This window comes from Otolemur garnettii, unplaced genomic scaffold (genome assembly GCF_000181295.1).
Source record: "Otolemur garnettii isolate 467f Iridium unplaced genomic scaffold, OtoGar3 scaffold00011, whole genome shotgun sequence".
Classification (NCBI taxonomy): domain Eukaryota; kingdom Metazoa; phylum Chordata; class Mammalia; order Primates; family Galagidae; genus Otolemur; species Otolemur garnettii.
This window is the reverse complement of record NW_003852406.1, coordinates 25,320,869-25,334,616: the sequence shown is the minus strand read 5'-3', so window position 1 is coordinate 25,334,616 and position 13,748 is coordinate 25,320,869. Positions and strand designations below refer to the sequence as shown.

The 13,748-nt window shown below is 39.5% G+C and overlaps 1 protein-coding gene across 1 annotated transcript in view; it reads right to left on the bottom strand.

The window, feature by feature from the left end:
• Positions 1-13,748, bottom strand: part of NEO1 (neogenin 1) — a 158,705-nt gene that overhangs the window by 35,139 nt on the left and 109,818 nt on the right. The window contains exons 12-15 of the mRNA XM_023510038.1: positions 12,855-12,904; positions 11,632-11,779; positions 5,200-5,310; positions 3,819-4,013 (exon numbers count right to left, since the gene is read on the bottom strand). Coding sequence (XP_023365806.1) covers positions 3,819-4,013; positions 5,200-5,310; positions 11,632-11,779; positions 12,855-12,904 — 504 coding nt within the window. The remainder of the gene's footprint in view (positions 1-3,818; positions 4,014-5,199; positions 5,311-11,631; positions 11,780-12,854; positions 12,905-13,748) is intronic.

Below are 13,748 nucleotides of genomic sequence, written 5' to 3'. Positions count from 1 at the left end.
GTTTTACTTTTGTTCTATTAGACTCAAAGCACCTGAAGGTCCAGGACCACGTCCTACCTATACTGCAAAGGATTTTCTTTCTTTCTTTTTATTTTGACACAGCCTCAAGCTGTCACCCTGGGTAGAGTGCTGTGACATCACAGCTACAGCAACCTCCAACTTCTGGGCTTAAGCGATTCTCTTGCCTCAGCCTCCCAAATAGCTGGGACTACAGGCGCCTGACACAATGCCTGGCTATTTTTTGGTTGCAGCCGTCATTGTAGTTTGGTGGGCCCGGGCTGGATTCGAACCCACCAGCTCAGGTGTCTGTGGCTGGCACCCGAGCAGCTCAGGCGCCATGCAAAGGATTTTCATTTCAGTAGTTTCATAAAGGAAAATAGCAGGAGGCTAGCTGCCACAGGGGCATTTTGATTCTACCAGCAAAGCTTTCCTTTCACTCTCAACAACTGCATTAGGAGATGTTCACGTGGGGGAAGCATTTCCTAGTTTGTGCTAGGAAAAAGAAAAAGAAAAAGGCTATCTGTTTTTGAATAAAGATTTAAATTGCTGCTTATTTTCCAGAAGAAAGGATGAAGGTAAACTCATTTGTAGGCACTTGAAGTTGTTCTTAAAATAATTACAAAGATATGATTTGAACAAAAATTGGGTCAGGCCAGGCATAATGGCTCCTGCCTGTAATGCTGGTACTGTGGGAAGCTGAGGTGGTGGAATGCTTAAGCTGAGGAGTGCCTGACCAGCCTGAGCAAGAGTGAGACCTTATCTCTACTAAAAGGAGAAAAAGTAGCTGAGCCTTGTGGTGGGCACCTGTAGTCCCAGCTACTTAGGAGGGTGAGGCAAAAGGATTGCCTCAAGCCCAAGAGTTTGAGGTTGCTGTGAGCTATGATAACACCACAGTACTCTAACCAGGGTGACAGAGTGAGACTCTATCTCAAGAAACAAACAAAATAAATAAATAAAAATTTGGTCACAGACAGACCAAAGATAGATACACTGTACCCCAGGCTGGGCAACAGAGCAGAGAGGAGCCTATCTTATAAAAACAAAAAACAAAACCACAGTGATAATCTAATTTGGAAAAGTAATTGGACCTATCAAAACCAATTCATTCTCTATTATAAATATTAATGCTACTCAAATTATTTTGCTTTTAAAATTGACTATGAGGTATACTTGGTATACAATAAAACGTACCTATTTAAATGTACCTTTTGTTGAGTTTTGACAAATATATATAGCTAAACAATCACCACCAAAATCAAGATATAGAGTATTTCCAATAGTACAAGTAGTTCCCTTGTAGTCAATTCCTACCACCCCTGGTTCCAGGCAGCCACCGACCTTACTTTGGCACTACAGGTAAGTTCTGCCTATTTTGCGATTCATAAAAACGTAGTAACACAGTATTACTGTCTTGTGTTTGACTTTTGCTCAGCATCACGTTTGAGAGTTCATTTCTGTTGTTGTCTCAATAGGCTATTTTTTTAAATACCCTGAATATATAGTTATATCACAATTCACCACTTACTGATGAAAAGGTGTTTTTCCTTTGGGGCTGTGATAAGTTACATGAATATCTGGGTACCAGTTTTTAGGTAGACATGTGCTTTCATTTCTCTTGATTAAATATCGAAGTGACAGTACTGGGTTATATGGTTAACTTTATAAGAAACCTCCAAATTGTTTTCCAAAGTGGTCATATTAGCACATTCCCATCAGCAAGCATGAGAGCTCCAGTTCTGCACCCCTGTTGATATTTGGTATTGAAAGTCTGTTAAAGTAAGTCTGTTAAAGTAAAGTAAAGTCTGTTAATTTAGTAATTCTAGTGGGTATATAACATTGTGGTTTTAAGCTGCACTTCTCTGGTGATTAATGGTGCTGAGCGTCTTTCCACGTGCCCACTCATACACCTTCTTTGATATAGTGTCTGCTCAACTCTTTAATCATTTTTTTATTGGGTTTCCTTATAATTGAGATGTAAGAGTTTTTATATGTTATGTGGCCTTCCTTTTCATTTTATTGATGTCTTTCAAAAAGTAGAAATTTTAAATTGTGATGAAGTCCAATTTAATCAATTTTTAAATTTTATGATTTGTGCTTTTTTGTAGCCTAAGAGGTCCTTGCCTATCCCAGGACTATGAAAAATTTTTTCTTCTTTTCTTGTAGAAATTTTGTAGTTTTAGCTCTTGGATTTAGGTCTGTTTTCACAAGTGGTGTAAGATAATGGTTAAGGTTCATTTTCTTTCTCATGTAGACATTTAATTATCCCACATCTTTTGTTAAAAAGACAATCTTCAGCCATAGATGAGCTAATACAAGGAGTGGAGTAGGGGAATGACGGGGGTGTAGGGGGGCAGAGTCTGGCACACCTCTTAGGGGCGGGACACAACTTTCAGGGACTTTAACAAATGCAATCAGTGTAACCTAATTCTTTGTACCCTCAATGAATTCCAAACAATATAAAAGAAAAAAAAAAGACTGTCTTCAACAAAAATCAATGGACCATATATGTGTGGATCTATTTCAGGACTCTTGCATTGTTCTGTTGACGTGTAACATCTACTTTTACCCCAGCACCACCACAGTGTCTCAATACTACAGCAGGCAGTATCCTTTAACTATAGCAGTTAAAGTATCCAGCAGGGTCCTTTAACTTTATTCTTATCCAAACATTTTTGGCTATTCTATTTCCTTTGCTTTTTCACATGCATTTTAGAATCAGCTTATGAATTTCTACAAAAAAAGCCTGTTGGGATTTTACTTGGGATTGCACTGGGGAGAACGTCATGTTCGTAATATTGTGGCTTTCAGGCACTGAAGCTGTTATCTCTACTTAAGTCTTTAATTTCTTCCAGCAATTATTTTCTAGTTTTCAGAGCACAGATCTTGTATATATTTTGTAAATCTATCCCTAAGTACTTCATCTTCTTTTTTTAAGAGCCAAGGTTGGACTCCATTGCCCAGGTTGGACTCCAACTACTGGGCTCACATGATTCTCCCACCTCAGCCCTCATGCAGGAGGGACTACAGGCATGCACCACCTCACTCAGTAACTTCATATTTTTTTTTTATGCCATTGTAAGTGATATTGTTATTTTAATTCCAATTTCCAACTGCTTACTGTTAGTACATAAAGTTGTTTTTGTATTCTGATTTTGTATGTTGTGACCTTAGTAGCCTTTGTGTAGATTCCTCAGGATTTTCTATACCAGTAACAGTGAGCACACATAGTGGCCAGGTGCTGGTTTCTAAAATTATTTTTCATAAAAGAAACCAGGTTCCCTGGAAAAACTGATGATTGCATGGCTGAGGCTCAGAAAATACCAGATGAACCTGGATCATCATATTGTGTCGAGAAGGAAGAAAGGACTCGAAGAAAGATGTCAAAGATAGTCTATTTACAAAGACTCATCTCCAAAGGTGCTTACCAATTGCAAAGGGAAAAATAATAATTTTATAGTGGGAAAATGTGGCAGATGCCATTTGAACCAAGAACTTTAAAATCACTAGCAATGGACTATAATGTGCTTTCTGATATGATGTGCCAATAAGAACCCAACATGTCTACACTATTCCTTCCAAAAATGCATAACCTGAATGTAATGAGGAAATATTAGACAAGACTAAATTGAGAGACATTCTACAAAATAAAAATGTAAATATGATTGAATGTTAACCTTTGGGGAATCCAGGTGAAGACTACATAGGAATTTGTTATACAAATTGTTGCAATTTGCCTGTAAAAATGAAATTATTACTCAATAAAAAGCTAAAAAGAAAGAAATCACACACACAATTATTTCCTCACTTTGCAAACATACCCAGATTTTCAATGGTATAATAGCGCTGTTTATAGTCCACTTTGATGGTCTGGGCATGAGGGCTGCCAATGCCGTAACCAATGGCATAACCTCTGACAACGATGTTCTGATTCTCTGGAGGAGTCCAGCTTACTACGATGCTGGTGACAAGTGGGCGGACGTGAAGAGAGCTAGGCACATCAGGAACACGAGTTTCTGTAAGGAAAGTACAAAAGTGAGATGAGATCCACTTTCCTTTAGAATACTGCACCATCCTTGGACAATGGTATTCAGCCTCCTGCCATACTATTTGGTGCTAAATTGTTTTTATGTCTAAGAGTTCAAAGAGAACTAATATGTATAGTGCAATACAGTCCATGGTTTTATGTAATTCTAAAAAAAATACCAAAATAGCCTTAAATAAAAGACACGGCAATATTAATTTGGGAGGGTGGACAAAGAGATCCAAGAAGCTCTGCCCAATGGTAAAAAACAAATACACTGCCCTTCAGGTGCCATTCCTCTTAGTCCCACATGGCACTCCCAAACTCCACTAGGTGGAATGAGAAAGACAGAAAACCAAATAACTAGAAGCCTGCTGTCAACAGGTGATCAAGCATCAAGTTATAGCAAAGTTACCAATTATTAACTCACCTAAGTAAAATGATAAGTCAGAAAACATGATGACATGTTAGAGCCACAACTGATTCAAGTGGTGAGAGACTGAGGCTTGAAAAGGAGGCAATTTATAGTGTCATTCATATACATTGTTTCAAGGCATACACTGCTACCTTAATTTAAAAATTAGTAAACTGAGACTTAGAATAAGAACTCAGGTCTCTTGTCTCCTGAGTCCAGCACCTGTCACTGATAACGGTGCCACGACACACACCCATATAGAGTTACCTGCTGAATAAACAGATGAGACTAAGGAAAAAGAGAAACTGCGACTGAAATAGAGGTACAATTTATGCAGCTCAGTAGATCATCCATCAACTTAATAGGCCTGGCAAAAACTCCAACTTACCGCACCTGTTCATTTTTATTTGCCCTGGTTCTGCTTAAAGGTACAGTTCTCTGAAAGGCGCTGCAAAAAATCCATTCCAGGACCCTGCTGCATTACAGGAATGACAGCAGTGTAATCATTAAAGTTCTCAAATTTACACTGCCATGTCTTTTATTTAAGGCTATTTTGGTATTTTTTTTAGAATTACATAAAACCACGTAAAGGGCAGTGCCTGTGGCTGAAAGGAGTAGGGCTTTTGCCCCGGCCAAAAACTGCAAAAGAAAAAAAAAACCACATAAAACCTTACGTGTTCAAAAGTTCATGGCTTTCCAATTTGACTCATTTTACTACAGTTAGTACCTACCATGTGCCTATACTGTCAATTGTTGTTCTTACCATCTAAGTCACTTTCGAAAGTTTCAGCAGACAGCCAGTCAGTTGCAGGGCCTGTGCCATTGATTGTTAGAGCAGTCACTCGGAAATTATATTCAGTCCCCCGATCGAGACCTGAGACACAAGTAACAAACAAAGACAAGCTGAAACAAAAGCTTTGAAAAAACACAAGATTAAGAATCTCTCATTAAGGCAAATGTCTCAGCCACCAGCTCAGCAGATAGCTTGATAAAGTTCCAGTTAAGATTAATGCACAGCAAGCATACATAAATACAACACAGATCGGCTTTCCTCTCTAAAGTAAAGGCTGAAGCTCACATAATCCAAGAGGAAAACAGAAATGACTAAAGCTCCCAGGAGATTATAGACTTTTGTCTAAGAGCTCAAAGGTACCTCAGAGATCATTTAATGCAATCTCTTCATTTTGTTACAAAGAAAGCTAAGGCCAAAAACAGGCCAAGGATAATGAAAGAGTTATAGCAAAGGAACAAAGTCAACTGGTTCTAGAAGACACCAAACCCAGAAAAGAACGCAAAGACTTAACTCCTATCAGGTTACCTCTGTTGTCTGAGCTACCTCGTAACCAGAGCAGAAAAATTTTAAGCACCAAATAGGATGTGGAAATCTATTCCTTAACAACTAATTGTCCATACCTATATATAGCAAATAAAAGAGGGAAAAAACTCAAACCTTTCTGTTATGCAACTTTTTATTTACAACCAGCTAAAAAACTACATGATTTACCAATGTATCAAAGGTAACAAAGACCCACATACAAAAGTCTAACCTACAAAACAAGGCAGTAATTAATAACATGGTCAGTGCTCATATATGCATGCATACATTTTTAGAGCACTTAAATATGAGATACTGTCGTAGGGCATGTAAGGGTTATGAAAATTATCCTATTTCCCCACATCCAAATACTGGGATCTTTGTTGAGCAGTAAAGGATAGAAATGCCAATCAAAATGATACTGAGAATGTAACTTGGCCAGGAAGCAAGATAAACCCTAGCTCAGTTACCCAATCCTGTCACATGGTGGTGGCGGAGAGAAGGGAGATTTTGTTCTTCACAGGCCCATCTTGACTCTGCCCACAAGGTAGCGAGACAGAAGATGATCAAAATGCCTGGGCCCAAGTCAGTTTACCATCTTGCCTCATCTTTGCACACAATAAACCAGAAAGTGCTAGAGTGGGCTGCATGTGTGTTTAACAGACAGTAACTGGGACTACTAGCAAACGTGGCTCAATCAAGATCCTGAAAGAATCCAACCAGTAGATTCCATTCCCTGCCCTCTGAGGGTAGAAAGCACAAGTGAGAGATCAGGTGAGTAAGCAAGAAAGAGGCGTGTGTAAAGAGGCCGAGAGTTCCTCTCCTTCTGAGTAACCTAAAGAGTTCACAGACTAAACTAAGGCAGACAATATGCATTGTAAAGATATGGCAACATTTAAGTGCTACTAATAACAATTAGTTCTGGTTAAAACTCAGGCATATGGCTCGGCGCCTATAGCTCAACCGGCTAAGGCGCCAGCCACGTACACCTAAGGCGACGGGTTCGAATCCCCAGCCTGGACCCGCCAAACAACAATGACGGCTGCAACCAAAAAATAGCCGGGCGTTGTGGTGGGCGCCTGTGGTCCCAGCTACTTGGGAGGCTGAGGCAGGAGACTCGCTTGAGCCCAGGAGTTGGAGGTTGCTGTGAGCTGTAATGCCACGGCACTCTACCCAGGGGGACAGCTTGAGGCTCTGTCTCAAAAAAAAAAAAACAAACTCAGGCATATAATTTACTGTTAGTACAGAATCGTGGTAATCCATACTGTTCCTTAATACTTAAACAAGCTTCAAGTTAATGCTTCAAGAGAGAAAGGATCTCTATTTTTATTTACCATTGCATACTGTGTACCAGCACTTGCTAATAAAAGTTCAACAAATCTATTAAATAATCTAAATATTTTAAAATGCAAGAATTTTCTTGATAAACATAAAGGCATTTTTAGTATAAAAATTATATTTTGCTTAAAATCAAATATTTCATTGAGAAAATAGTCTTCTCATGGGAAACCATACTCTATTTTTATATGATTAGCGACAAGAACAGTGCCAAGTATATAATAACTATCTATAATCAAATATTTAAAATAAAAGCCTTTCAGATGGGAAATGTTATTAGGTTATTAAGTAAGAAATGTTTGATTTCCTTAAACACTAAATTTGACAGTTGATATCTCTGACATTTCTTTTATTATGAAGGTACATTCTCCTTCTGTCAAACACACATTTTTGGAGTAGCCACTTGGAAATTACCTTTGAATATTTTTTAGAACAATTTTTGTGAAACCATGGACAAGTTAAAAATTCATGCTATTTTTTAATATGAGTTCCATTGTGGAACCAGTGCAGTGCAGACAGTTTGAAATATAAGTTACGTGTTTGGGAAGACATGGGTAATGAACGCACAGGACATCAGTGGTTTGAGAAGTTCCATTCTGGTGATTTTAAACTTCAAAATGATCCACACGGGTGATCTAAGACCAAGGTGGATAATGATGAGCTGAAAGCTGTAGTGGAAGGGAATCCATCTCAACTTGCATATGAATCAGCAGCAAGTTTTGACGTTATTAGAATGATATTGGACCATCTGAAACAAATCAGCAGGGTAAGAAGCTGGATAGATGGGGTCCACATGAATTAATGGAGTGTCGGAAGAGACACCATCTCAAGGCTTGCTTTTCTTTGCTGTCACAACACAAAGGTGAACCATTTCTGCACCATGTGATGAAAAATGGATTCTTTTTGACAATCGCAAAGGTTCAGCACAATGGCTGGATAAAGATGAACTGTCAGAACACAGTCCAAAACCAAATACTCATCAAAAAAAAAGCTACTGGTGTCTGTTTGGTGGTCCAGCACTAGTATCGTCCACTGCAGCTCTATGAAACCTGGTCAGTCGATTTTAGTGGATGTTCACTGCAACCAATTCAGTGAAAAGATGAGGATGCTTATGATTAAGCAGCTGAGACTGGTCAAGAGAGACAGGTCAAACCTCTTGTAAGACAATGCTGTTGCAGGAACAAGGCTGCTCACACTACAGAAGCTGGACTTGGAAACTCTGTCATCCAGCATATTCACCAGGCCTTGCACCAGCAGAGAACTACTTCTTCCAGGCTTTACACCACTTCGTGAAAGAAAAAATATTCAATTCACAAGCCATGGAAAACACCTTTTGTGATTTTACTGCCACACGCTCTCCAGCTTCTTCACTCTTGGTACACACAAGCTACTGCTAAGAAGGCAAACTGCATCGACAGTTTGGGCACTTACTGCGATTAACTGTACCACTTGTTATAATAAACTAAACTTTTGATTCAAAATCGGACATTTCACATTTAATAATCTAATATTTATCTGAATTTGGAGCACAATCAGAAGCTGACTGTTGAGGACATCTGTGATCAACATTCCCTTAGTGATATTTCCTGGCAACACCTACTGCAGACAAGTCTACTGACTGCGGCTGAGGGAAGTGGGGTTCCCGTGAAGAAGCTGGAAGGCTGAAAGATGCCCTTCAGCCCCATATTCATCTTTTCCTATTTTGAAAGAACTTAATCCCACCTGTGAGATGAGGAGTGAGGAGCTTGCTGATTACAAGGGCAGTTATGTACCATTAGTGGCTCTCTCAATTTTTTAGAAACTTATTCTTTAAAGAAGGGAAAGCATTACACTTTTGACCCGAGTTTGCTTCCCTCAAGGACCTGGTCCCTAGGGGCATGGGAAAGTGGCTGATGCCAAACTTCTCTTATCTTTTTAATGTCTACCAAGGAAGAAAGAAATGCAGGAAAGTTAAGTGTTTCCAAAGGGTGATGAAATTAATTCTTGAGCTTAGATAACAATGACAATTCTTAAAGTTCTCTTCTACCAGCTCTGCTTTTTGGGTTTCCTAGCAAAAGTCATCTGAGTCAGTTTTTATTCTGCAATTAAACATGCCCCGCTAGTGCAGTGTTATAGCTACAAATAATTTATGCTGTTGGTTTAAATACACTAGACTCCAATTCATCTGTCTGCTTGCAAAACAGATGGGCTCTGTTGAGTGACAAAGCTAAGCCAAGGAAGTTGAGGCAATACACAAGATGCACAGTCCCAGGACAGAGGTGGGGTGACAGGGCTAGAGCTGAGGCACCTACAGCTGGGGAGGACAGAGTCCCGGCACTGCTTAACTACAAAGGGGTGGGCAGACTGCAGTCAATTCCACAGCTATATTAAACATCTGCGCAAACTCCATAGAATAAGGACAGCTTAGGGGCATCAGTCTCGATCCTTTTAAGCATGGTCTCAACATTCACAGGGTGAAAAGCTCATCACACACCTACCATGCTTCTCCTGCAAAGGAGCTTTGCCCTTGCTTAGTCAACTCTACTTCCCCCACCTGAGGAATAAAGAGGGTGGTTTTCTGTGATTTACACAATGAATCCACATTAGACAGGTATTCCCCCCCCCCCCAACTGGATTAGTCTTTTTTGTTTGTTTGTTTTGAGACAGAATCTTACTTGGTCACCTTTGGTAGAGTGCTATGGCATCATAGCTCACATCAACCTCAAATTCTTGGGCTTAAATGATTCTCTTGCCTCAGCCTCACGAGTAGTTGGGATTACAGGACCCCACCACAATGCCTGGCTATTTTGTTCTTGCAGTTGTCATTGCTGTTTAGCAGGCCCTGGATGGGTTCAAATCCGCCAGCCCCGGTGTATGTGGCCAGCAGTCTAACCACTGAGCTATGGGCACCATGTTGGATTAGTCTCTTTTTATTCTCTTGGTAATTTCTTCCAGAGTTACTGCTACCCTTGCAGGTGATGAAATGTGTTAAGGCTCCACTTCAAGTGGTGGCACTGTTGTGACCGTGGTCTTTCCCTTTACTGTAATTTAGATTTATTCTAGGCCTAGAAGTAGGTCCATTGTAGAATTTATCTGGTGACAGTCTTATGCTTTCTAGTGTGGCCTACAACCAGTCTCTAGCTTTGCCAGGAACACTCTAGCATAGATTTAGTTTGAACATGTATTAAACTAAGAAGAATGTTATTTTTAGACAACCTACGTGACATGCTTTTTCCTTAAAAACAGTGCCTCCACTCCAAATAAATCACAGTCAAAATAAACAAAGAGCTCAAGATAGTATCAGTCCCATTTGTCTTAGGTTATAGTATATCTTAAGTGTGGGTGACAAGTAGCACTCAGCTATGACGAGAGGTGACAGATACAAAGTAACTGACAAGTCTGTTAACATTTTTCCATTTTTACCATCCTTAAAGAAAATCCTATATGGGGGTCTCACCACATCCACAGTAGCCCAGGAGGGAACCATTCCACCTGGATTTGTGTTTTTACCAATAAAGAACCAGTAGCTTTTGAAATCAACACAATGTGTTTGATTTGTTCTGCAGCCCATTATAAAAGGTCTGTCTGGTCTCTGTTCTTCCAGTTTGCCTTTGACTAACTTCATATAATCTTTGATGTACTTCTTGTTGGCTTCTTTTGTGAAGCTGGTTTCCTGCCAGTGATGGTTCCTGACAACATCAACACCCATGATTACTGTGCTCTCAGTATCTTCACCCTGTGGGGTCTTCAGCAGAAGCATTTTCACCAGTAAGCATGTCCGTCAATGTTACCCTCTGTCCTACTGAACAGCTTCCCATCCACCTCTAGGCACAGCACATCTACTATCCTTTAGATCTTATAAATGTGAGACAACATCTTCTCATGGCTGATGAGGTCCTGGTAGATAATCATGATGGTGGCTGAAGGGAGCCTGAAGCTTGGAGTGAGCATGATGGAGTGGAGCAGTACTTAGGGGGAGGAGAGAAAGGGCACAAAAGCCTTTTTCCTTTTTAAACCAGGTATGCTACTTGTTCTGTTGCACACAAAGGGAAAACCATAAAAAAGGAGCTACTTCTGACATAATTTTCTAAAACTTTGTAGTATTCATAGTAGCAAGTGTGATTATCACATTGCTGTGTCTATTCATGAACACTGTTTCAGGCCACAGACAGACAAACAGTGTCTATCATAGAAATCATTTTCTAGACCTCTGTTACCAACTAAATGGAATGGAGTAATTTCTTTGCTTATACAGCTTTGTTTTACCTTTTTTCAGTTAACAAAAAAGCAATACATACACTTAAAAAAGAAAATGTGGAGAATATAGAAAACACAAAAAAAGAAATAAAAATCAAACACAAAATCTCACCACTTAGAGGTGATAGGACCTTAAGAATGTTTTCCATTAACATGTATCACATCAGAAGTAAACAGAACCACTAGGTGTTTCTGAACCATTTTTAATTTGTTTGGTAAGCCCCCAGCTTGTCAGTGGATGAGCATAATTCAATGTCTGAGAAAGATATTGCCTGTTAGCTTTTGCCTATCTGCCAAGTCGTTTACCTTCAACCAGGTGAGACAGCTGTGCCCCAGTTACCAAGGTTTCAAAGACATCACTCTTTCGGGAGGCCTTTCTGTAGCGTATCCTGTAGCCGGTTATCTGACCATTTTGTGTGGCTGGAGGAGGTGGCTGCCAGTGAATCATAATGCTCTGGAGAAGATAAGATAATGGTGAAAAGACTGAATGTATCACAAGTTTGGTCCTTACTTTTAAGTGTCACTACCTTGATTTCACTGTGTAAAGACAAGGAACATAAAGATGGTAGGGTTCCCAGATAGAGTTTTACAAAGTTATTTAATAATCACTCAAATGTATTCTTAATTTTAAAACCCTCAGTGGGAAGATTATATATTTGAGCAGTGTACTGGACCTGGGATCTCCTAAGTATTTTGCCTGAATGAAGACACTGGGCAAAAGTCTCAGAAAAGTTTTCAGAAGGAAAATATAAGGTCAGGCACATGGATTAGCAAGTAAACTATTGCTAGGTATAAAGACTCTTTCCCATCTCTATTAAAGAGGAGTTGAAATTAAATAATTTATATCTAAAACTCTTCAAAAAGGAGATCATTAATTAATTACTGGTTGGAAGAATAAAAGGACTCCTACACTTCTTGAAATGATTACCTCAGTTGTCTATGTAGTCCAGGAGGGGCTCCGGGCCTCTGAGGCACACACGGCCTGACAGACATCATGAATTTGACCGAGAGGGACAGTTTAAGTGGACAGGACTCTCGGACAGCGGTCAGGCTTTAACTTACATGGGGCTTATCTCACAGCACCAAGGGACCATGTTATTATCATAAACAACTTATTTCTAATAAAAAAAACCCAAAAAAACCTTATTTCTTTCTGCCACAACTAAGGTTCTAGATGGTAAAGATCTAGAATCTCATGTTTATATAAAAATAGCAATTTATTTATAGAAAGACTAAAGTCATTTTGGCATCAGAGAAAGGAAAAAAAGTTAAACAGAATAAAGGAGTTGATTTCTAAACCTGGTTTTATTGGTAAGTGTATTATCTATGTCTTATTTCTTTGCTTGTTGATGATCGTTTTCGGTTTAGGGTCTACTCTACAGGTTTACTATTTTTAAAAGCAAACAGATCATCACAGCATTGACATCCATTTGTTTTGGTGTTTTCCCACAGAATCTACCACTTCATAAGCCCCTCTGGGGATCAACAGTACACCAGTAAAAATGAATGGCAGCATTATAAAGTTTTACCTTTGAATTTCTCACTTCTAAGGACAGATTCTGAGGAGCAGCACTGGGAACTAGACAGGAAAAAAAAATTTTTTAAATCATCCATGGATTACCCATCATGTGATTGTTCCCAGCTGAACTTTACACAAATGCCCATCTCAAACATCAATTATTTAACCAGATCTAAACCTAGTTGCCAATGCCCTCATGCTGATAGGACCATGTGGATGAGGTGTGGCCATACTCGATTAAGTTTTTAAAGTAAGACACTTGCATATGGGTATGTACACAGATCCAAGTCAGGGTGTACCCTTGGGACACCAGATACTTATCTTAAGGATGTACAATGGCTCTGAACTACTCTAGATACTAAACTTTTGTAGACCCAGACACAGAATCTTAAATGTATTCTTTTGAATATGTATTTTTTTTGAGACACTTTTTTCTGTTGCCCTGGGTAGAGCACTGTGGCATCATAGCTCACAACAACCTTAAACTCCTAGGCTGAAGTGATCCTTCCTCAGCTTCCCAAGTAGCTGTGACTAAGTTCACTGGGCACAATGCCTGGCTAGTTTTTCTATTTTTAGTAGAGAGGGTCTTGCTCTGTTTCAGGCTTGTCTCAAATTCCTAAGTTCAGACTATCCACCTGCCTCAGCTCCCAGGGTGTTGAGATGGCATGGGCCACCACACCTAGCCCCCTTTTGAATATTCTGGGGAAAGACCTACACATTTTTGGGAACTAGGTCTAATGAATATGTCAAGTGACTAAACTGGGTAATGACATTATGGATCACAATGAGATGTACACAAATCAGTGAGCCTGGCTTTCTTGTGGGGGTCCTAAACTGGTTTTGAAGGCAGTTCCCAAGTAGAACAGTAGAACAAAGAAATATCTATGCAATGACTGTTTCAGTA